The 23,970-nt window shown below is 42.9% G+C and overlaps 3 protein-coding genes across 3 annotated transcripts; 2 read left to right on the top strand and 1 right to left on the bottom strand.

Annotated features, from left to right (window-relative positions):
• Positions 1-1,345: 1,345 nt before the first annotated feature.
• EAF02_003748 (uncharacterized protein) lies at positions 1,346-7,139 on the top strand (the record flags this gene model as incomplete). Its single annotated transcript, XM_038899796.1, has 4 exons — positions 1,346-1,423; positions 1,512-2,180; positions 2,363-5,338; positions 5,388-7,139. 4 exons carry the CDS (start codon positions 1,346-1,348, stop codon positions 7,137-7,139), a joined length of 5,475 nt encoding a protein of 1,824 aa, XP_038760723.1.
• A 2,962-nt stretch (positions 7,140-10,101) lies between these two features.
• Positions 10,102-13,281, top strand: EAF02_003747 (uncharacterized protein; the record flags this gene model as incomplete). Its single annotated transcript, XM_038899795.1, has 3 exons — positions 10,102-10,557; positions 10,607-11,223; positions 11,274-13,281. The coding sequence occupies 3 exons, from the start codon at positions 10,102-10,104 to the stop codon at positions 13,279-13,281; spliced, it is 3,081 nt and encodes a 1,026-aa protein (XP_038760722.1).
• A 3,832-nt stretch (positions 13,282-17,113) lies between these two features.
• Positions 17,114-17,512, bottom strand: EAF02_003746 (uncharacterized protein; the record flags this gene model as incomplete). The annotated part of the gene is made up of 1 exon (XM_038899794.1): positions 17,114-17,512. The coding sequence occupies one exon, from the start codon at positions 17,510-17,512 to the stop codon at positions 17,114-17,116; it is 399 nt and encodes a 132-aa protein (XP_038760721.1).
• Between the last annotated feature and the right edge of the window lie 6,458 nt (positions 17,513-23,970).

Genomic DNA, 23,970 nt, shown 5'->3' with positions numbered 1-23,970 from the left:
CTTATTGAGGATTTGAATCAAAAATCAAACACATCTTTCGGGTCAGAACCGTCTTACATACCATTTTTCCCGATTTGCAAGCAATATCCCTTGACCATTCTAGCATTAAGAAAAATAGAAATAGAGCAAATACCCAGCTACCCTACTATACGATACGATGCACTCCGCTATTGAGAGTCAGTCCTACCTGTAAGGTCCTGCTTCCCAAGCTATACCGGATGATCTTCTGACAGCCGTTGGAGTTTCAGATCGTGGAGAACGCGTGGGTACAATAAACCTTGATACACCAGATCCATTTTAAGGAATTGGTATAACGCAACGGGAGGAAGATGTCGGCAGCATGCATTATTCGCATCGGAAACATCTTTCTCAACGTGAAATTCCTGTTCGAAGTAACGCAAGAGGTGAGTCTTCCGATGTCAAAGTTTTAATTGAGTAATACGAATCATGAAAGAAGATACTGTACTGTACCTCTACAGTTTCTTTGTCGCTCGCTCGCTTTTCTCTCTGTGCGTGCACTGAGCCTCTCTCTCTCTCTCTCGCGTTATCTTCTCGCCTGGGATTTCTTTCAAAGGACTGTAGCATCGAATCAAACTTTTCGGATAGTTTTTTTGGTTTTCGCGATATCTATTGTAACATTACAATACCGGGCAAAGGTTAGATGGATAGAGCCAGTACAGTAGAGAGAGAGCACAGTGTACAGTACTTTATTTTGTACGACACCAGATATTTGCGAGTGATGGGAGGAAGAGAGAGGGAGAGAGAGGAAAGGATCAAGACGAAAGGCCAAGTGCATATTGAGAACAGCAGAAAGATCAAAATACCAGACGAACATGGCGAAGTAAATCCATTGGTGGCCCATTGGCCCACTGTTATATGGAATTGTATCGTATGGGTTGGGATATATCTACTCTGCAGGTAGGTAAGACTGAGTAGATAATCTGTACAGAATGTAAATTATCATTGGAAGAATTTAAGAGCTTATAATTGGTTAGTCTATTTATGGTTAGACTAAGAGCTACCCTTCAGCAAGCCTTACTGTATTGGTACTAGCTCATATTGAGACGCGATTTATCATTGTTTGTTTACTTTTTTGAAATTCACAAAGATCACATACAACGACAAAGATCAAGGGGAAGTTTTCCTTTGGTCATACACTCTTTCTTCAACTTCACTGTTTGATCAGATTTTTGCTTACTTACTTTTTTGATCAAGTTGTTCTCTAGAAAAAAGTTAGAAGAAGCTTGTCTAGTTATTAGGTATTCTATTTATTGTACTACCATTCTCTTACCTCGGGACTATTTTCATATTTTGAGGAACAATCTGTTTCTCTCTTTAATTCATCATGGACGACGACTCGATGAGTGATGTGCCAAGCTTCCATATGTCGGACGATGAGTCTGATAACTTTGCTCCCACAGTGGTATGTTGTTCCAATACCTTTTCAGTTACACAAAATGCACTGCCGGACAAACACAATCTTCAACATTAAACTGACCTTTACAATTTAGAAAGCTAAAGCGAAGACTACTGTAAAAAAACCTGCAGCCCCAAAAGCGAAAGCCAAAGCGACCAAGGAGCCAAAAAACACCAAAGCCCCGAAAACCACCAAGGCTACGAAAACCACAAAGAACATACAAACCACCCTCAATATGGCTCCCAAGAAGCGGGCGAGGTCAGGGAGCGACGATGAGGACCAGCAATCAGATGATGACTCAACCAATGATGCGTCGCAGTTGTCCAGTACCCCGCCAAATGCGAAGAAGCAGAAGAAAGCCCCAGCCGCCAAAAGACAGGCACCTGAAGCTCTGCACGATGTCGAGAACGAAAGTATACTGGAAATAGAGCCTAAACCCAAGAAGACGAAAACCTCAACGGAACAATACCAGAAACTCACTCAACTTGAGCACATCATCAAGCGTCCAGACACATATATTGGCTCCGTTGAGAAGACGGAGCAGACTATGTGGGTATTCAATTCCGAGAATAAGGAGATGGAGCTGCGAAAGGTTACATTTGTGCCCGGTCTCTACAAGATCTTTGACGAGATCATGGTCAATGCCGCAGATAACAAACAAAATGACGCCAACATGAAGAACATAAAAGTAGTCGTGGATCGTGAGAAGGGCGAAATTAGTGTTGAGAACGATGGTAGAGGTATTCCCGTTGAAATCCACGAGGTAAATCATTTAGTCACCCTTTCTTTTTTCTAAATTTTTCCATCATAATTACACATGTGTTTCATTCACTACTCACATAACCATTTGGGATGTTGATTCGACCCAATTCCATTCTTTTTTTTACAATGAACACATAAATACGCCCCGCCTCAGAATTTTATAAGTACTGACATCTTGTGTAGAAAGAGAAGATTTACATTCCAGAGATGATCTTTGGACATCTCCTTACTGGTTCCAATTACGATGATGACGAAGCCAAAACAACTGGTGGTCGTAACGGTTACGGAGCAAAACTTTGCAACATTTTCAGTACGGAGTTCACGTTGGAAACACAAGATTCCAATAGCGGTAAGAGGTACAAGCAAACTTGGACTGACAACATGAGCAAGATGGGCAAGGCGAGAATCTCATCTAGCAAGAATGCCGACTTCACCAGAGTTACCTTTACCCCCGATTGGACAAAATTTAAGATGACGGGAATTGACGACGATTTTGAAGCTATGGTAAAGCGTCGAGTGTACGACATGGCTGGAACTGTCAAAGGCGTCAAGGTTTACCTCAATGGAACACAAATCAAGCTTGACTTCAAGAAGTACATCGAAATGTACGCCAAGGCAATCAATAAGGAACGCGGTTCTGATGATTCCAGCGCAAACACTGTTATAGTCGAGGATTCCAAAGGTCATCCAAAATGGGAAGTTGGGTTCGCGGTTTCTGATGGTTCTTTCCAACAAGTCTCATTTGTCAATTCAATTGCTACAACTTCTGGTGGAACTCATGTCAATTATATCGCCGACCAGATTTGCGACAAATTGTTAGAGGTCGTTAAGAAGAGGAATCCTAAAGGTGCACTCTTGAAGGCCAATCAAGTTCGCAATCACATCTTCTTGTTTGTCAATTGTCTAATTACAAACCCTGCCTTTACCTCCCAAACAAAAGAGCAATTGACTACGAGAAAACCACAATTCGGGTCCAAATGCGTCTTAACAGAGGATTTTCTGAAGAAGATTGGCAAGACCGAAGCGGTAGAAAATATTCTCAATTTTGCAGCAAAGAAGGCTGATCTGGAGTTGGCAAAGAGTGATGGAAACAGACGTTCACGCATGAATAATCCAAAACTTGTGGATGCAAATTTGGCGGGAACAAAACGTGGTCATGAATGTACTCTAATTCTCACCGAAGGTGACTCTGCAAAAGGTCTTGCAGTTGCTGGTCGCGCAGTTCTCGATCCAGATCGCATTGGCGTTTTCCCTCTTCGTGGAAAGCTTCTCAATGTGCGTGATGCCTCACACGACCAAATTGCAAAGAACGCCGAGATTCAGAACATTAAACAATTCTTGGGGTTGAAGCACAAAACCACTTACAAGGACACTTTAGGGCTTCGATATGGTCATCTAATGATCATGGCAGATCAAGATCACGATGGTAGTCATATCAAAGGATTGTTGATCAACTTTTTACAAGTACAATATCCCAGTTTACTGAAGTTGCCAGAGTTCTTTCGAGAGTTCATCACTCCGATTGTCAAAGTATGGAAAGGACCAAACCCTAACAAGCCTACCAACTTACGATCCTTTTTCACCATGCCCGAATATGAGGAATGGAAAGAGTCTAACAATAACGACAAATCATGGAAACATAAGTACTATAAGGGTCTGGGTACGAGCAAACCTGAAGATGCGCAAATCTATTTCAGTAATCTCGATGTCCATCTGAGAGAATTCGAAACCATTAAACCAGAAGAAGAAGAAATGTTGGATCTTGCTTTCTCGAAGAAGAAAGCTGATTCTCGTAAGACATGGTTAGGAAACTTTGTACCTGGTACCTATCTGGACCACACTGATAAGATGCTCACTTATGACAATTTCATCAATAAGGAGTTGATCCTGTTTAGTATGGCGGACAATATGCGTTCCATTCCTTCCGTCATTGATGGTCTCAAGCCTGGACAACGGAAAGTCATGTATGCTTGCTTCAAGCGGAACCTCATAAACGATATGAAAGTTGTGGAACTCGCTGGTTATGTCAGTCAAATTTCCGCCTATCATCATGGTGAAGCTTCAATGCAAATGACCATTGTTGGCCTTGCTCAGAACTTTGTTGGTTCCAATAACGTCAATTGTCTTGAGCCAAGTGGAAATTTCGGTAGTAGACTTCAAGGTGGCAGTGATTCTGCTAGCGCCCGTTACATTTTCACGAGACTATCACCATTTGCCAGAAGAGTCTATTCCGCTCTCGATGACCCAGTTCTTGAATATAATATCGATGATGGTAAATCGATTGAGCCTGTTACCTACTTCCCTGTCGTTCCCATGGTTCTGATTAACGGCGCAGAGGGAATTGGTACTGGTTGGAGCACAAATATTCCAAACTACCATCCCGTGGAAGTTGTGAACAACTTGAAGCGTCGCATGGGTCGTCTAGATGACAGTGGTGAAGAGAAACCATTTGAAACAATGATGCCGTGGTTCCGTGGATGGAAAGGTACCGCTGAGCCTGCTGGTCCAGATCGTTACAAGTTCAATGGTATTATTCGAGAAACTGGTGATACCGAGGTTGAGATTACAGAGTTGCCTATTCGAATGTGGACCGATGACTTCAAAGCTAAACTCGAAGAGATTATCAAGGCCGAAAAGGTCCCATCGTTTATCAAAGATTACAAGGAATTCAATGATCACAAAAACGTGCACATGATCATCCAGATGGATGACAAACATATGAAGGAAGCTTTAAAAGAAGGTCTTGCCGAAAAGTTCAAGCTGAATAAGACTGTCGCAACCTCCAATCTGGTAGCCTTTGATCATAGGGGCCAGATTCGCAAATACGACAAAGTTGAGGATATTCTCGAGGAGTTTTACGAGCAGCGCCTAAAGATGTACACTGTTCGTAAAGCACATTGGATGAAGAAACTCAACGTGGAGTATCGCAAGCTCACCAATCAAGCTCGATTCGTTACTGAAATCATTGAGAATAAGTTAATTGTCTCGAAGAAGAAGAAGCCAGTCCTTGTTGCAGAGCTCCGAAAGCGCGGCTATGAAGGATTCCCAAAGATTACAGATGCGAAGAAATCTGGCGAGACTGATGATGTGGTTGAAAATGAAGAAGAGGTCAGCGCTGATGAAGACGCTGGAGCTAGAGATTATGATTATCTTCTTGGCGTAAGTAATCTCGTATTAACTTTTTTATCACAAGCTGACTTTTCACTAGCTACCAATTTGGTCTCTTACCCAAGAACGCGTCGACAAATTAAATAAGCAGATGTATGACAAGAAAGACGAGATCGACACACTCGACAAGCTCAGCGAAAAAGACTTGTGGTGCGAAGATCTTGATGCATTTGTTCTGGAGTGGGAAGACCAACTCAAGCAAGATGCGGAGATCACTAAGAATATCCGCAATACAAACCGACGTCGTTCAAACAAGATTGGAGCAGGTGGAAAGCCTATTGGAAGAGGTCGGGTCAAGAAGGAAGATGAAGAATTTACTGTTGGTGCAAAGAAAAAGGCTCCAGCTAAGCCATTGAAGGCAGATCCAATAAAGGGAGTTACAAAGGTTCAGAGCAAGCCTCATCAAGGATTCATGGATATGTTTTCCAACGAACCCAAACCAAAATCTGTTGGTCGCTTTGATGGCGGTGACGACTCGGGGATGTCTGATGATGATTTCGCAGCATTGGCGGCTCCTGAAGCCGATGGACCCAAACTTGATGCTGGTACTGGACGAAGCAAGCGCGCAGCCGCAAGCGCACCAAAGAAATGGATAGTGGATGACGACGACGAAAATGAGAGCGATGACGACAACCTTCTCGGTGATATTGATAACATGGTCAAGGGTATAGGTGGCAATGATAAACAAGACGCTGTCACGGGAAATTCAAGGCTCTCTTTATTTGCAATGTCAACAAGCAATGGCGACAGACCTAGCAGTAGCACGGGTTTACCTAAGCAAAAATCTAAGCCCAGCAAGGTGGTTGATCTTTCCGAAGATGAGACCAACTACGAAATGCTTGCTAGAAGTTCCCCTCAAAAGCCTACAGCCAAAGACGAAGTTGATGGTTTCTTGTCCTCTGATGATGACATTATTCCGGTGGCCTCCAAGAAGGCTCCTGTTCAGAAAGCAAAGGCGACGAAAGAAACATCGAAGTTGAAGAAAGCCCCAGTTGCCAAAAAACCTATTGCAGAGGCCGAGTCAAAGCCTGCTTCTCATTCACCAGCTGCGAAGGCATATGCAGCGAAACAAAATCGCCTCCAGCAAATTTCTAAAACAATCGGTTACAACGAGGACAATAGTGAGGATGAGGATATGGAAGAAGCCCCACCGCTGCCAGCAAAGCCTGGTGCCAAAGGTAGACAAGCCGGCTCTAAGGCGACTGCGACTAAATATGCCCTCAGTGACGATTCAGACGAAGACGTTGAAATGGAAGATGCTCCACCACCCAGAAAAGGTACTAACGGTAAGGCTGCTTCCAAGCCAGCTTATATCAGCGATGATGAGGATGACTCTATTGCCCCTCCCCCTAAACGAGGGGCTAAACCAAAAGCTGTGCCCAAAAAGTCCGCCCTTAGCGATGACGAGGACGACTCCATTGCCCCTCCTGCGAAGCGAGGTACTGCGTCTAAAGCCGCTTCCAAGAAGCCTGTCGTTAGTGATGACGATGATGAAGATGAGTCAATCGCTCCTCCTCCCAAACGTTCTACAAATTCGAAGCCTATACCTAAGAAGCAAGTGAAGCCAGTCGTTGACGATGATGAGGATGACGAGGAAGATGACCTGGACTCTCCACCTAAACCAGTTGCGCGCGGAGGCCGTGGTCGTCCAGCAAGACAAGCTGCCGCTGCCAAAACCAAGAAGCCAGTTTATACCATCGATTCGGATGATTCGAACGATGATGACGTTGATGATGTTGATGAGTCCGCATTGGTGGAAGATGATGAAAGCGAGGATGACTTCAGCGAGTAAATGGATATCGTATTTTCTGTGTTCAGGCGTTTATGGGTGAGATATTCAGCTCGTCACAGTGATTTAGTCTTCTAGGAAAGACTGTTATGCGAAATGGTTTCTTTGCCTTAGGATATCAATTTGTGCATCAAGGGATTTTGTGTGCAAGCGAATGGGATCGGTTTCCCACTACACTCTTTTAGTAGACCATTTGTATGCGTATAGTATTTGATCAATACATAGGTAGCCAATTATGAAATACATCTTTCTTTGTAAAAACAAAACTCCAACCAATTTTTGAGGAATGAAGATCTTTGGTGATTGTGATGTGTGGTGATCAATATTGTTTTGTAAGGATGCTTTCAATGGTTCAACACTGACAGACCTCTTGTGATGATCAGCATTTATTTTTAGATGATCATAGCATAACAATAATAAGTAAGTATAGCATAACAGGTACCAGTAAGGGCCTTTCGTACCATACTAACTCTATGTATGGAGGGGGGGGGGGTAAGATTATCTGACCTTATATGCCACGGTGACCTTGAATAAAGAATCATTTCACAAATGTAAATGTAAAATTATACAATCAATTGTGTGAGTGGCTACCATCTACGTATTTCTTAATCATTGGTGCAATTGAAAGTCTGGGATCCGACTTCATTTTACACCTTAGGTAATCTTAGTAGTAGTAGTATGTATATATATAAATATAGGTATTCTGCTAATATTATTTTGGCCCCCAAATAAATTGATCAAGTACCGCCAACGAACTATCCTATCTATCTATCTATCTATCTATGCCTCTTCTTTTGATAGATATCTGTCCGTTCTGTCAAAACATCCCACTATGCCAGACCCGTTTTAGCCAAGAGTTCCGAGACCAGAGGCAAGAGAGTGAGAGAGACCCGAATCCCCCATTTCAGCGAGAGTCAGTCTGGACTGAAAGTGCCATTTTATTGACTCTCTTTGGACCGTACTCCACTAGATTATTTGCTCTAGAATTCTCAAGGTAGGTTCTACCGTCGCGCTAGTGGGTGCTAGATGCGACTGTGACTAAAGGAGAAGAGGTTAGTTCAGGGGTAAGTGGTGAGTGGTACGTGGATGCAGGTGTGGATGATTGGGTAACGGCCTATCATTGATGTGGTGGTTAGCATGAGGTTAGCCTTGGGATGGATAGGGATGATTGGGGTGAGGATGGTGAGGGAAGTGAGTGAGATGAGTGGGATTTCATTGAGCACATGGAGATAACTGAGATGATTGAGATGTCATGTTACTAATCCTGATATCGCTATCTACTATCATACTTTGTACCTACCTAGCTAGCACCGAGCTACATATTGTCAGATATGAGATCACTAAACCTAATCTCTTCTAGGCGTCTATGATGTATATATCTGGGTATATGATTGGAGTGAGAAGCATGATGGGACATGGACCATGGTGGGTGGATAAGTAATAGACACTGTCCTCTGACTCTGTGGATGCAGAGTGGATGCATGTGTCTGCACAAAAGCAGCAGAAGAGTTACATTTCCCCTGAAATTATGCTTCCACCCCCTTAATGCTTGTTTTCTTTCTCTTCTGAGCCAATGGCTCATTCCACTCTTCCCATCTATCCTTGTCGTTCACAAGTTGGGTCGGTTGGCTTGGGGGGAATTGATTCGTCCTTGCTAGATTAAGCTTCCCTCAATTTAATCCACTGTGAAATTTGGATTCAATATCTACCGTGTACTCTGTTCCTAGTACCTACCTACGAAGCAATACGTCTGCTCCGTTCACTTGTAGAGATTCCAAGACTCGAGAGACTCAAGACTCAGGACTCAAGACTCAGGACTCAAGACTCAAGAGTACAAAAAGATATGCAAATTACCCATCGACCTATGATCTTTCACCAATCACCCCTCCCCTCCCCTCCCCTCCCCTCCCCTCCCAAATTACTAGTGGGCTATCTCACCGCTGCAAATATCTGCATCCATCCTGGCAAATTCCTATCGACTCCTTCCCCATCCTTTTCATCATACTCTGACTACCATCTCTCACTACACTATATGAAGGTACGGACGGACAGCATAATAATAATAAACATAATACCTACCTGGGTGCTAAGGATTTGTTTATACAAAAGTTATGTAGATACCTACCTACCTATGTATAGTTGATGGAAGGGAAGGGAAAGGAAAAAAAAAAACTAAAAACTAAAAAATCTGATACATTCTTTTCCTTCTGGTAGATATAATTTTACAATCAACATACACTCGCTCATATTTATATGAGAGAAAAAGTCACTCTTTCCAGTCATCATCTCCCATCTCTAATCTCTAATCTCCCCATCGCCCATCCCCATCCCCATCTCCCTCTCGATCACCAGTCACATCACCAGTCACTCTCGCTCACTTACCACTCACCACGCACTCACTCATTTACCCATCTATCCACCTCCACCCCTTTCTTCCGACAAAACTACTTTGTACCCTCATTTCAAATTTCAATTTGTACATACTTACATATTTCACGACTTTCACGATAACCTGGCTTACGGTTGACTTTCAACGGCTGCCGTCCAGCATTGCATTTACCACCCACGTTTCCTTGAAACATCAAACATCCGATCTCCGTGCGCGCGTCCATTTCTCCTCTGTCTGTCTACCTACTTTGCCATCTGACAAAGTTTGACAGCTTGTTTGTGAACATTCATCGACCGGACTCATCGAATTGTGCAACCAGTAATAAATTATCTCTCGGGTTACACTCAAAGGGGGTTCTGCTTTGGGAATTCTTCCACCTCGGGTCATCCAAATTTGTTTGTTTGTGAGAAGAAAATCTAAGGGTAAAGAGTGAAGGTTGGACTTTTTTTTTGATCGTTTTAATTACAGTGGAGTGAACCAATTTTCGAACAGAGGTTGGGGTGCCTTGATTGTCATTCCGACCTGTTTATCCTACTGCCACGCGACGACGTTCGCTCCTGAAACCTCGAGACCAGAATGGCGTCCACCCTAGATCGAGTTGAGGTGGAGGATAGAATTCACCAGGAGGGACAGGCTATGCAGCATGATTCTATGGTTACAGTGCGACTTTCCGAACCGCCAATTTTGACACTCGACACGAAGAGACATTCCGACAAAATCATTACAAATGAGGAATTGGAGGCGAGCGAGGAGATAAATACTCCTACCGACAAAAGGCAGACGATAATGAGTATAATGGATGTAACAGGGAAGGAAACGGAAACTGGCAGTCTCGAAGACTCGCCGAGAATCACAATGGTAGATCCAAATGGCAATGAAGTGCCCACGCCTACAGGCTCAGAATCAGCAGAATCGGAACAGAATGCTTCGCGGAGGGCAAGCGATAGCTCGGATACATCAGTAGAGGAGGTTAATTGGGAGGAATTAGAGAAGACAGAGGAACAACAGCCGAGAAATCAGGATTCTGATGATGTAAGGTTACGAAAGACGCGTACATTCTTCCAATACTGACATTTTGCAGTCCACAGCTTTGCTGCTAGCCAGGCTTGAGCAAGAAAACAATGCGATCGCCTCGAACCCAAAATCTGGTATCGCAAAGGTTCAAAAGGTTGAGAAACCACGAGCTCGCGCTCAATCCAGACCACCATCGATGCAACATCTCAAGAAATTGGTCAATGGCCCTACACCCTCAGCGCTTCGATACTCCGTCACCCCTCCACCCCCCATGACCGACCTCGAATTCTACGCCGCACTTGTACAAGACTACCCAAGAACTGCTCAATATTTACCTACATTGTTGTCGAAAAAGATTAGAAGTGGTATTCCCCCGCCACTGCGAGGTGTAGTGTGGCAGAGTATGTCAGGGGCCCGCGACAGACTATTGGAGGAGCAATTCGATAGACTCTGTGGCGAGTCAAGTCCATATGAAGGAATTATTGGCAAGGATTTGGGGCGAAGCTTTCCTGGTGTCGAGATGTTTCGTGATCCGGAGGGAGATGGGCAGCGCATGCTGGGAAGAGTTCTTAAATGCTTCAGTTTATACGATCACAAAATTGGGTATTGTCAAGGCTTGGGATTTCTGGTTGGACCTTTATTGATGCACATGGGGGACAAGCAAGCATTCTGTGTGCTCGTCCGGTAAGACATCAGCGATGCGACCTGTCACAATATTTGCTAATAATCTGTAGTCTCATGGAACATTATGACCTACGCAATTGCTTCCTTCCTGATCTTGCCGGTCTCCACGTTCGAATACACCAATTTCGAGAATTGTTAAAACTGCATCTACCGGCCTTGTCAACACATCTCGATGTTTTACAAGTCGAACCTGCATACGTTTCCCAGTGGTTCCTATCATTCTTTGCTACCACTTGTCCTTTACCGATGCTTTTCCGAATCTACGATGTTATATTCGCCGAAGGTGCTTCAGAAACTATCATGCGAGTTGCCCTGTCATTGATGAGAAAGAATGAAACCAAAATTCTATCATGTACCGAATTTGAGGATGTAATGCAATTACTTCTCTCCAGGGGTTTATGGGACGTTTATCATTACAATGCCGATGAATTTGTCAATGATTTTGTTAGTCTGACAGGGATTGTAACACACGAAAGCCTTCAGAATTTAGAAGCGGGTTATCGGGAGTCTCAGATTGTTGACACTGCTATTCCATCAGACGTAGGATCAGCAGCCTCACGATTTCTCGGACGATTATGGGCTGGCTCAAATTCGTCAACAAAATCGGCCAATCTCACACCTAGTCCAGGGCTTAGCGCCCCATCACGTCCTGTTAGTTTCTTGAGAAGATCACCTTCGAAGCAGAGTTTAGCTTCTACACTAAATTCTATAGAGGGTAGCGGATCAGAAAGTATGCTGAGCACTTCAACGGATGCAACCAGCATTTCTCGTGATTCAGCAACTGCTGATGGCGCCTCCATTCGGGCTCAATCATTTGCTAGTGTTAGTGCAGCAAAAACTCCAGTCAACAAGGACAAAAACCTGCATAGCCAGATTGAAGATCTTTTGATGGCTCTAAGTGAGATGCAACGAGACCATGCTATACTTGCTACAGAATTGCAAAGAGAGAGGGAGGAACGTGAAGAAGATAGGACTGCTGTGCAGCCGTTGATTGATGCATTAAGGAAGAAGACTAGTGGGGAAGTAGTGGAAAGCTCTGAAAGTGATGTCAGTGTTGAAACAGTGAAGGGAATGGATGTAATTGCAGAGGAAGCGAGTCTAGATGGAGTACCCAGAGATGAGGAACTGGCGACACACGACGTTGTTGACGAGTCGGAGATTAATAAAGTCACCGCTCTCCCGATCATTACCGACGATATTTCTAATCTACTTGATATTGTGGAAGATCGTTTCCAAAATCCCGTCGAGAATCGGAGATCTTCTATGATGTTGACAAGATCTCAACTGCGGGAAGAGCTCGATCGATCGAAAGAACAGATTCTCATTGAGACATCGAGGTCTCAGGAATTGAGCAGGCGTATTGTTGAACAAGACCAAGAAATCAGCAATTTGCGAGATCAGATCAGGGAAACTCAAGCTCATGTTCGAAATTCACATCAAGATAGACAACGATTGGAGAGACAAGTATACGATTTGCGCAATTCAAGGAAGAGTGCTCAATCGACACCGGATGGTTCAAGGGATCATGAGATTGAGTGGGGCGTCAAAAGTGCAACTACAGGCGGACTTCGAGAGTTGAAACTTGTTCGCTCAAATTCCAATCGTTCGGTAGCCACGACTTACAATAAACGAAGTTCAAGCCTTATCTCTCCGCAAAATCTCAAAGAGAATGAAAATTTCCGCGCTTCTACATCGTCTGACCAGCAGCGTTCTTCCAAGGAAGATGTAGATTCTGATTCATTGGTTCTTGAACTTGTACAAGCAAAAACTGCTGAAGCGGTTGCCAAGCAAGAAGCAGAAGAAGCCAAGCTCAAATTAGAAAGCTTGAAGAAGATGTTGGCCGGCTTACAAAATGGTGAAATGCCAACCTCGGGTTTTGGACATTCGTCAAAACCTAGCCTTGATAGGTCGATGACAACTATACCTGCAAAAAGTACTGTTCCCAAGATTGAAACACCAAATGCGCCAGCTAGTGTGCCCGCTACACCAGCACCCGCTAGCGGTGGTGGATTCTGGGGTTGGGGAAAGAAAGCTGCTGTTAGTACTGAAGGAAAATAGAAGTTTATTGATATAAAGGTTTCTTGGCGTGGATGTTTGAGATGTTGGGATATTGGCATATGATACGTGTTGTTTAAAGTATTGGAGGAGGATATGAAGGATGGGAAGAACTGATGAGAATGAATTGAACAATTGCAGGAGGTTCTTTTTTTTTTTTTTGCTTAAGCTTGTTTGCTTATCATTGTTTGTACTTGCTTTTGCCCTTTTGGTACATTTCTTCGACGCGATTTTTTGACTTTACAAGCAAAATACCCGAGAGTGCGTGGCCTTACGTAGATGGCTCTTTTTATATTAGTGGAGGGGGCTTGCGGATGTAGAATTATTGTTTATTGGTGAAAGCGGGGGTTGGGTGTTTATAGAAAGGATTTGAGGCTCTGAGATTAGGAGTGAGGAGTGAGGGGGGAGAGGGGAGGGAAGAGTATCTTGCGAAGGATGTATAGTGTATGATGCATGGTGGTGAAGGGGGGGGATGTTTAAGGGATGTAAGAAAAGGAGAGGGCGAGGGACTTGGTTGGCGAGGACTGGGTGAGGATAGATAGAGTGAAAGGAAGATGGAATGAATGGAATGGAGATGAATTCTATATGATGGTTTTGCTTCGATGTTATGTTGTGATGTGATGTGAAATTTTCTTGTCTTATCTTGTATAAGTATGTCTATATGTATGTATGTATGTATGTATGTATGTATGTATGTATGTATGTATGTATGTATGTATATATATGTGTGTGCTTTTGTTGTAGGTGAGTATATTGAGTGGATTTATGGATGGAATTTATGAGTTTGCTGTTTCTGTTTTGATACTTTAGTTTGTTGTTTGGAGGTGGATGGGAATGGGAGATAGGGATGGGGATGGGAGGATGATGATGGATTGTGTTGATGGGTAGATGGGTGGATGGTTGAATGGATAAATGAGTAGATGGGTAGATGGGTAAATAGATAGATGGGTAGATGAACAGATAGGTAGATGAGTAGATAGGTAGATAGGTAGATGGGTAGATAGGTAGAGATGGGTGGACAAATGTATGGTTGGATAAATAAATAGCACAAAGAGTTCTTGGTAAATCTTTGTATGGTAATGAATGGGTGGTGGGGGTGGGAGGGGGAGAGGCGGAGGAGGGAGAGGGAGAGGGGATGAGGGAGATGGGAGAGGAATGTAATTGTAAATGTAAATGATGGGTGTGGTATCGGTAGGTGGTAGGGTAGGTAGGTAATGGATGAATGGTTTTTGGGGAACTCTTTGGGGGATTCATTTGGGGAATTTTGTTTGGGGGAATTTGTTTGGGGACTGTGAGGGATGAGGAAGTGGATGGTGGATAGTGGATAGTGAATTGGGGAGGTGGATTGGAGGTGAGGGGTGAGATGAGAGGTGGTAAGAGGTGAGATGAGAGAGAGGAGATGAGATGAGATGCTGAGATGAGTGAGATGAGAGATAAGGGGTGAGGGGTATGAAAGCTTAAAGAACTAGGATGGGTGGAGAGATGGGTGGAGAGATAGATTTGAACTGGGCATTGGGTTTGGATTGGGATATGGGGAGGGTGGGAGAGGTGAGAGGTGAGAGGACGGGTGAGAGGATCAAATAGAATAGAATAGAATTGGGAGTGGATTGGGATTGGGAAGTGGGAATGGAAAGGTAAGGAAGGTATAAGATAGATTAATTGGTTGTGTGGAGTTGTGTAGGTATGTATTTGTGTATATGTGTGTGTGTATGTGAAGGGTATGAGGAAGGGAGGGGGAGAGAGAGCGAGGGATGAGGATTAAGAGAGGAATGAGGGATAAGAGAGGGATGAGGGATAAGAGAGGGATGAGGGATAAGAGAGGGATGAGAGATGAGGGAGGTGTTATAGAGTACGGTGTGATATTATATACAATAATAATGGTAGAATGAGAGGGAACGGCAAGGGAGAAGGGAAATAGAGTGTATTGGAGAGTAGAAGATAATAGAGGTATTGGAGAGGAGTTATGTGTATAGAGAGGATTTGGTAGGTAGTTAACAAGGAGCCGGTGCATCTGCAGTTGCTGTGTAGCTATAGGAGGATGGAAATGAAAAATTTGTGGAGTTTGCATTTTTTGACGAGGGAATAAAGGGGAACGGAGAGGTGGTTTGGTGGTTTGGTGGTTTGGGAGATGGGATGGGGATTGTGATAGTGTTGTTCTGCTGTTGGTGTTGTTGTGGTTATTAGTGTTGTTGTTATTGTTGTTTTTTAATGAAATCTGAAATCTGAAATTGTGATTTGTGATAGTGTAGTTGTAATTTTGAATATGAATGTTGAAATTGAGTGGAGGTTTGGGAAGGAGGGGATTGGAGTTTAGAGGGATGGGTTGGGATGGGATGAGGATGGAGATGGGGAGCATTGGACATTGAGAAGAGAGGATGAGTATATTATGATGGTGAGCCGGAACGACGAAAAATGAAGAGGGGGGGGGGGAGGAGAGAGTATGGTTGATATGAGGAATGAATATAAGTAAAACTACCTATCTACATAAAAGTACGATATCACCAAACATACGCGATCAATAATCAACAATCAAAATCAAGATGGATTACTAGCTAGCACAACAAAAATCGAGAATTCTTCATGTAAAATTGTGTCGCTTAATTCGAGATATCTATATCTATATCTGTGTCGACAGACTGCATAGAAATTTTTATATCTTATCTTATATCTTCCTTCCTTCTCTTCATTTATGATATAGTTTTATGATTTTGTAATAGTGAGAATTTATCATGAGTGAGTGAGTAAGTGATGGATTGATCGATATTTGGATTTCTTTTATTGTGGGAATTGTATGATGAAGTTTGAGGGAGGGATGGAGGGTTAGTTGGATTTAGGGGGGATGGGATGGGGGGTATGTGTACTGGATAGATGTTGGATATTGGATACTGGATACTGGATACTGGATAGAGAAGTATGAGGTTGATGAAGGGTTGTAGGTTATAGGTTGTGGTTATAGGTTGTGGTTATAGGTTGTGGTTATAGGTTGTGAGAAACTTGTTGGGTTGAGGCTTGTAGTTTGCGGGGGGAGATGTGCAATAATTGTTTTATTTCGGAGGGGGGGTGGGTGGTTGGGATGGGTTGGTTGGTGGTAAATGGATTGCTAGATTTTTTTGTTTCTGCGCTTGTATTGTAGGGGTTGGGTTTATGGGATATAAGGATGAAGGAGGTAGCTTGGAGGAGGAGATGTTTAATGTGATTATAGTTTATTTTAGATTCTTTTTGGGTGAGTGATGGGGGTAGGAAAGGATGGTACGGATGGGGATTAGATATCCAAGGGGAATCTTGTGTATTTGGAAGTAGATGTGTGTTTAATTAATGAATCGATGGTCAAATTTGGGGAAAAGTAATGTGGGTGAAGAGGAGTCAGTGATATGTGGTATGTTGAGAAAGTGGTCCGAAGCGCAAGTAGAGGAAGGATGAGTGAATGAATGATTGAATGAGAGTGGTGTCGAGGGGAGTTCAGTATAAAGAAGAGAAAGAGAATGATGATATCTCTTCATTCGTAAATAGGAAGATAGTAAGATGGTATCAGGAAAGAAGTTGTGGATTCACCGAAAGTCCGAATTTACAAGCAGAGGAAGTATCTGGCAGGATATATAATTCCATCTCTTTGCGCTAGTTAGATACAATGTATTATCTCACTGAAAAGCTTTCCAAATTTAGTTTTCATGACATCATAGTTTCGCGCACATTCATGGGGTAAACTTTATTTTTGGTTCAGTGTAGATAATTGTGTGTATCAACTACATTATGAATATAGGTATCGCTAATTAACCCTTCATACAATTTCCCACTCCGTCTATGAAAATTCTCATATTTCCAACCCCTTAAATCTTTATACAAAATTCAAATATAGGTATCCTAAACCATCCCTGCATATACATTGATATCCCATAACTCCAAAATTATCACCAAAATCATACTCACTATATGATACAAAATTACCACACATCATAACCCCATTCCAATTTCCACTACCGATTTCCCACTGGATTCGTTGTGGTGCAAGCGCAGCTCTCGCAGGTCTTAAAGGCATCATTGCGGCAGTGGTAGTAGTAGTGATGTTATTGGTAGTAACATCATCATCTTTTTCAGAATCAGAAGAATTGGCTTCGAGATCGTAGGTATCGGCGCTGGAGAATCGCTTGCGGTTTAAGATGCGGCCGATAGTTATGATGAGGGAGAGGATGATGATTGGAGTGAGGGTTAGGGCGAGGCCGAGGTGGGCGTGCATTTTGCGGATGGGTTAGGTGTTCTTGGGTGTGGTGATTTTGTGGTTGTTGGGTCGAGGTTTGTGGGAGATTGGGATGTGTTTCTGTGGACTGTGTGTCGGGTTGATGGTGCTATTTCTCTTGAGAGAAGTTTTTGTGGAGAGGAATTATCGAGAGATTATTTGTTTGGAGGTTGGGTTTTGAGCTGTGATTGATTGAAAGGTGGTTTCTTTGAGATGTGTATCGAAGTTTTTTCTTTGGAGATCTTTAAAGTTGTGCAATGTTTTTGAATGGAAGAGAATTTCTCGAGAGAGAATGAAAGACTGAAGACCAACAATAAATTGATATTTAGAGTTTGTGGGTGAGCTAGATGGTGAGCTAGAGTTAGTGAGGCTGCTAAATCCATCTTTGATTGGGCGAAATGAGGTGTCCTTATGTTTTTTGCACATTTGGGCACATTCTTCAACGTATAATTGGCTACTAGGCCATTTAGTTTGTCTTTTCTTTCTAATTCGAAGACCGTTAAGCTCAATTATTCTAGTTCATCGGTCTTGTGAATCGTACTGATGATCAGTCGCATGAAGTTTTCCGTCGATGGAGTCATAATGCATTTGTAGGAGGACAACTACAACTGTGTTATGAATTGAAACATGATAATGAAAAGACTTTTATGAGTCTAGCTATGCCAACTACATTAAGCCTTCTTACGATACGATGATGTTACCTGCTCAGGGTCTCGAAGTATGGTATGAGATCTTCTAACCATTTGACTTTTGGAAAAGACCCATTGAAAAATGATACTCGAGATCATGATAACCACAAGCTCTTGGGTTCCATAAAGTTTTGGCATATTTTTGAAGTAGGAGATACATGAAACTTTCGGATTAGGGCGCAGAGTCAAATGAAACCCAACACTACAATATTACACCTTCATGATAAATCTGATAATAAAAGAGCCCTAGAATGAAGAAACCAAAGTCGGTGAGAAATACACATTTGCATGTAACGGAAATGACATAGAACAAGAAGCTTTTGACATGCAGTGATGAATAATGAAATACGCTAGGTACCCCAGATTCTCCGGATATCTAGAAGCTTGGCATGCTTTTAACATTGTGCGATTGCGGAACAGTACCCCCAACTTCTCGAAACATTCGAATAAAAGATAAAGACTGAGTCCCTAACACCTAAGCCAATTCTCACACTGTTGAGGACTTTCAAACGTTCGCTGTGCTGGTTCCTCTAATTTCGCGAGCAAAGACTGGTAAGCCGATGAAAAACACCACACGCACTGGCGTCAGCGTCAGGTAAGATAAGAAGTGCTCCTCTTGGCTTGTTACTCATAACGGATATGCAACTTTTAACAAGAGCGGTCGACGCATTTGATGTATTCCTCGACCTACGGAATGAGACACGGTCGTTTGTCGTCCTGTCGTTGCAGGGGCTGAATTGCCCCACTGTACGAACGATGCTTTGTCATCCAAATTCCAACCTCATCTGTTACACAACGTCAATGAAGAATCATAAAATGTCGCTAATAAACGCTTTCATGAACTAATTATGGAGTGGAATACTGGATATCTTAATCTGGTTGACAAGATAGTCCAATTTCTCTTCGAAAATGCGGATCAATTGCATACTTTCTCGTTGATGAGAGCTATTTGATGTGCTCCAGTCATGTCACTCAGGAGGCGAGATTTTATGTGCAGGAGGAGATACAGCCAGACAAGAGCTGGTGGGAAGCAGTTGTTTACGAAGCGCTGTCAAGTGATAAAAGCCATCTCGATTGTTATGCTGAACCTTGTTCGCAGACCAGTGTTTGCTCCCGAGGACAGGTTCCGGATTCTAAATCAGACCTTCTTCAAGATCGACTTTGCATCTCGAGTAGGGGATATTCTTGTACCCAAAGTTTTCAGTTTCGTTGTACTGAATATAGAAATAAAGCATACCCGGTTTCCTCAAGCATTGCTAGTGTAATGACCAGTGTCAGAACGTGCAATCACTCGAAGCACGATAGGCTGGGACTACACTTTCAGTGCTCTCGAAAAAACCTTCTTTAACAAAGGTAGAAGAAAGTTGACTATTAGAGAAGCTACTACACTATATAAGATCTCAAGTTCCGCAATGATGCATACAAATCCTGTCAATCATGTGCTATCACAGAGCTTCATGTGTGCTTGGGGCTCTCAAGGAAATTTATCTCGAAGTTTCGATTCAATTCCTTAATTCTATCCTGTCATATATCTGGAAACTTCTAGTTTGTCTTGTTATCCGTAAGTCTGTGCTTTTCTGGTGTGGTAAAGGGTTTGAGTGAATTGGCTCTTCAGTCAAGTAGACGAGATCATATCTGTCATCTCGATCCCAACCTCTATTTGCAAGTGTCCAATCGGGGAATTAAATATTTCCCGATAGAGCCCGACTCTATAGTTGATATGCTCAGCCACTGACCGAAATAAAATGGGTGAATGAATAACCAGAAACCTCGGGTTTCGGTACAGATAAAGGTTTGCTATTTTATGATTGACTACCGCCCTTTTATGTATGCCTTTCTTGGATGAATATTAAACTGCAAAGATGTAAGTGTGGCCTTGATTTTGTAAAATAAATCTAAAACATCACGTGGATGGAGTGTTAGGGAAGAAGCAAGAGCGATGGGCTGGTAATGAAGTGGAATGAAGATGGAAAAGTGAGAGGGCATGAAGCGGAATTCTTTTGATTGGGAGACAACAAAATTCACTTTCTCAAGCGTTGCAGGTCACATAGATAGTTCAATACAAGAGGCATTTGATCTATTCTACTTCTATGGGTGTGTTTGAAGATACATAACTTTGCCTTCCAGTCTTCTCTCCATGCTCATGTTGAATGGCTTGCTCTAATATTGTATATCTACGTGCACAGTATGTTCTAATATACACAATAGAAGTACTAACTGTAATATCCAATTCTTACTTCCGCATCTTGAACTTGAAAATACTCTATGACGAACGCCGCTCTATTCCGAATGCCTCGGACCTCGACGTAAATATAGCCAATTAAAAAATTACTTGCTCTAATCTAGCATCACAAGGCGGGGGAACAATTCACTTTCGCGGCAGGTGCCATCTCTTGTTTATCCTTAGCGTGGAAAATTTGAAATCCTGTTGCGAGGCATGTACTATATTTCTCATTCGCATAGCAACCATCTCCCCGTCTTTCTCTCTCACAAACCAACCCACCTCAACCACCAAAATATCATCAAATCTCAAATTCAATTCAACTTTTCTTTGGTTTGATAACCTTCAATACCTTCTTCAAGATCTTCTTCAATAACAAACATCTTTCTGGTCTTTCCATTCAGATCGAAAGCAACGCGACGGGTCACTTTCAGTGGCTCGTCGCGGTTGTGCTCAACCTCTATGAGCCTTCAGTATCTCTTTTCTGTTGATCAACAGTCTTTCAAAGAAGAACGGTTCTCAATCAAAGATCTCATCTATCTCACACTGCTACGTAAGTCTTGCTACACATGCACTGAATTTCCGTTTGATTCCTGACATTTTTTTCGTAGTCGACGTCCGTTAAAAATGCTCTAATCTGCCATACCCGCAGATCGGCATTTTTGTCAGTATGCAATTAAGTCTGTTATCTCATTAGATATCAGTCAAGGTGTTCTCGCATAGTTCTTATGGTATAAGTCTTCGATCTTACTGCATCATTTGTTCGTGCCATACTGACACCTGTCATGCAGTCTTCCTCAAAGCGCGCTTTTCCAAGAAAGACCTTCGATTCACCTCACAGTCTTCGTCTGTTAGAGAACAATCATATCTTCCATCCTTTCTCCGAACCTTTTCTCTCAAGCGCGCCCTCCGAAAAAAAAAAACTTCGAATCACCTTCACGATCTCCATTTTTTAGAGAGAAAAATCACACTCTCCATCCTTTCTTGGAACCTTTCCTCCAACCACGCCTGCAAGCTTTTTTCTTCTTGCAGTTCTCATCACAACCATGAACCAATATTGTTCTTATCACACAATGTTGTAGTGTTTACGCGACGCGACTTTTGGCAAATACTTCAATTTGTCACCAAAACAGTCATCCACGACAACACCATCAGGTGTTCCTTCGATCCGACGTCACTTCTTCTTCTGTGTTCATAAAAGTACTGTGAGTGTTCTTAATGAATCATCCTTATCCAATTACTGACTTTCATGCCGCAGTTTCGTTCCTCGGCGTACTCGACTGCGGAGTTGTCACACCATGACGAGACGAATCAATCTTTTGATTCACTCACGTGTTTCTTCACCATGCGTACCATCTACCTTGCTGCGAACCTCAAAAGTGAGCTTCAGTGTGGTCTCACACTATTCTGCAAAGGGCGCACTCGTGTCTTTCAATCGTCTTCGTTCATACATACCTCCAACACCTCTCGAGTCTTCGGCGCTGTCTACTTCAATTGGTAACGCTACATCTCCTTCAAAATTCGGTCATGTTGCTAACACATTATAAGACGTGATAGTAACTTGGAAGTCAGAAGAGCGAAGTGTGATGACGAGAATCATGATAGATCTCTAACACTTTGACTCCTGGCGGTGGATCTTCTTCAGGAATCGAGTCTCATCGAATCTGCGAGCATCAATTCAATTTCATGCAAGAATGCAGAGTATCTCTTCTTCGAATTCTCCTTACAAGATACCTCTCCGTCACCTCTCACGACCTCAGAATTGTCTGATGCACTTGGCTAAAGTATTTCTACTTCACACTGCCATTGCTTCTCAAGTATTGCATCCTCCCTGAATCTTCAATCCATGTTTCAACAACTGTCAAGGGAACAATTCTGAGGTCACTCCCCATCGTACGCCTGCTTCGAGGGCTGAGTCAAGTACACCTCACTGTCAACGAATCAATGTTGATGAATCTATATCAAGATATCAATACCATCAATTCAACATTGAAAATTAGATTCAAACCAAACTTGATTGTTTTGTCCACTTTCAATGACAGCCACAGCCCTCGAAGCAGAGCTCTCCGATCACCTTTCTCGACAATCGACAATCATCCTCGACAATCGACAATCATCCTCGACAATCGTCTTCGACAACACTTTTCTTTTTGTATTTAGATAGTTTGTGCTCCTGTTTTCTGTGTGTGAATTGGTCATGTGCTGAGTAGCACGCGCCATCTGAGTAGCATTCCCTTTCGGGACAATGACTGCTGGAACTTGTAGCTAGAGCGGCTTAGTAGCCAATCTGAATGTCCAGTGGAGATTGCTATTTCTGACGTGTTTGCCCCCATTTCGGTGGTGTAAGAGAGGTTTGGTGTTGGGTCGCGAGTAGGTTCTATCGGCGACGGAAGCTCATTACTTGCCAACTATTCGGTGGCTGGTTATTCAGTATGTATGGGTTTGTTGAACTTTTTAGATCCGTCTATCTTGGGAGCAGCGTACAGTTGCTCCCCGCATTTCAATAGTAAGTTGCTTAGTGCTCCTACCCCTGTCCCCCATTCCCTAACAAAAATAACACGATGCTGATGCCCCAAGCCGTCCAAAGTTTCATCTACAGTGGGGAAACTTTCGTATAGCAAGCCAGCTTGCCGAGTTCACTGAAACGTTATTTCAGTTGAGCACAAGAGCTTGTGTGTTTCAAAGACTTCTGTTCTATGAATACTTCCAGTACAACTGTTCCACGATTTATCGTGGTGCAAGTAAACCGTACAGTATTTTAAAGGGCTGTTACTCTGCGAACGCTTCCAGTACAACTGTTTGAAGACTCGTTGTTATGCAAGTAAACCGTACAGTGTCCAAAGATTTCTGTTCTATGAATACTTCCAGTACAACTGTTCCACGATTTATCGTGGTGCAAGTAAACCGTACAGTATTTTAAAGGGCTGCTACTCTGCGAACGCTTCCAGTACGACTGTGTCATAGCAGGTTTCGATGCAAGTAAACCGTACAGCCACAAGCTCCGAATCTCATCATTACAGAAAGCCGTGTCTTACCTCATTGGTTTTACCTGTAGAGAGAAATGCAAGAAAATATGGTCGGATGGGATTATTCCCTGAAAGCTATATCGGTATTCATTTCACTGACTTGCGTAAGTGTACGTTGACGCTCGATGGTGATGGTTGAGCCAAGTGACGGCCAGCGACGTGCATGCGGCTTATGATTCTGTTTGTGTCTTCGTTGTTTCTTGATCGTAAGTTTGTGATGAGTTGAAGATCTGTGTGGGCGTTGGCTTTGTGAACCGATGGTTCAGATCTGCTCGCAACATTAGCACTTTATTTCCGTGAATTAGAGATCATTGTGGGGACTTTGGCTTTTGTGGGGTGTCGGCTTTTGTGGGTGTTGGCTACGATTTTTCGTTCTTCGGAACTTGATTTCTCGATCTCTAATTCTAACGAAACATCGTGTGTTGCGGGCTTGATCTCGTGGGATTTGGGGGAAATACCGTACCTTGGTTGTTACTTGTGACCTATTGATATTTGAAAGCGCAGACCCTTCGTGGAACCTCC

The sequence above is a fragment of the Botrytis sinoallii genome, assembly GCF_014898435.1.
Source record: "Botrytis sinoallii strain Bc 23 chromosome Unknown BSIN_005, whole genome shotgun sequence".
NCBI classification, from domain to species: domain Eukaryota; kingdom Fungi; phylum Ascomycota; class Leotiomycetes; order Helotiales; family Sclerotiniaceae; genus Botrytis; species Botrytis sinoallii.
Note: the sequence above shows the minus strand (reverse complement) of the source record. Positions and strands in the feature narration are given on the sequence as shown.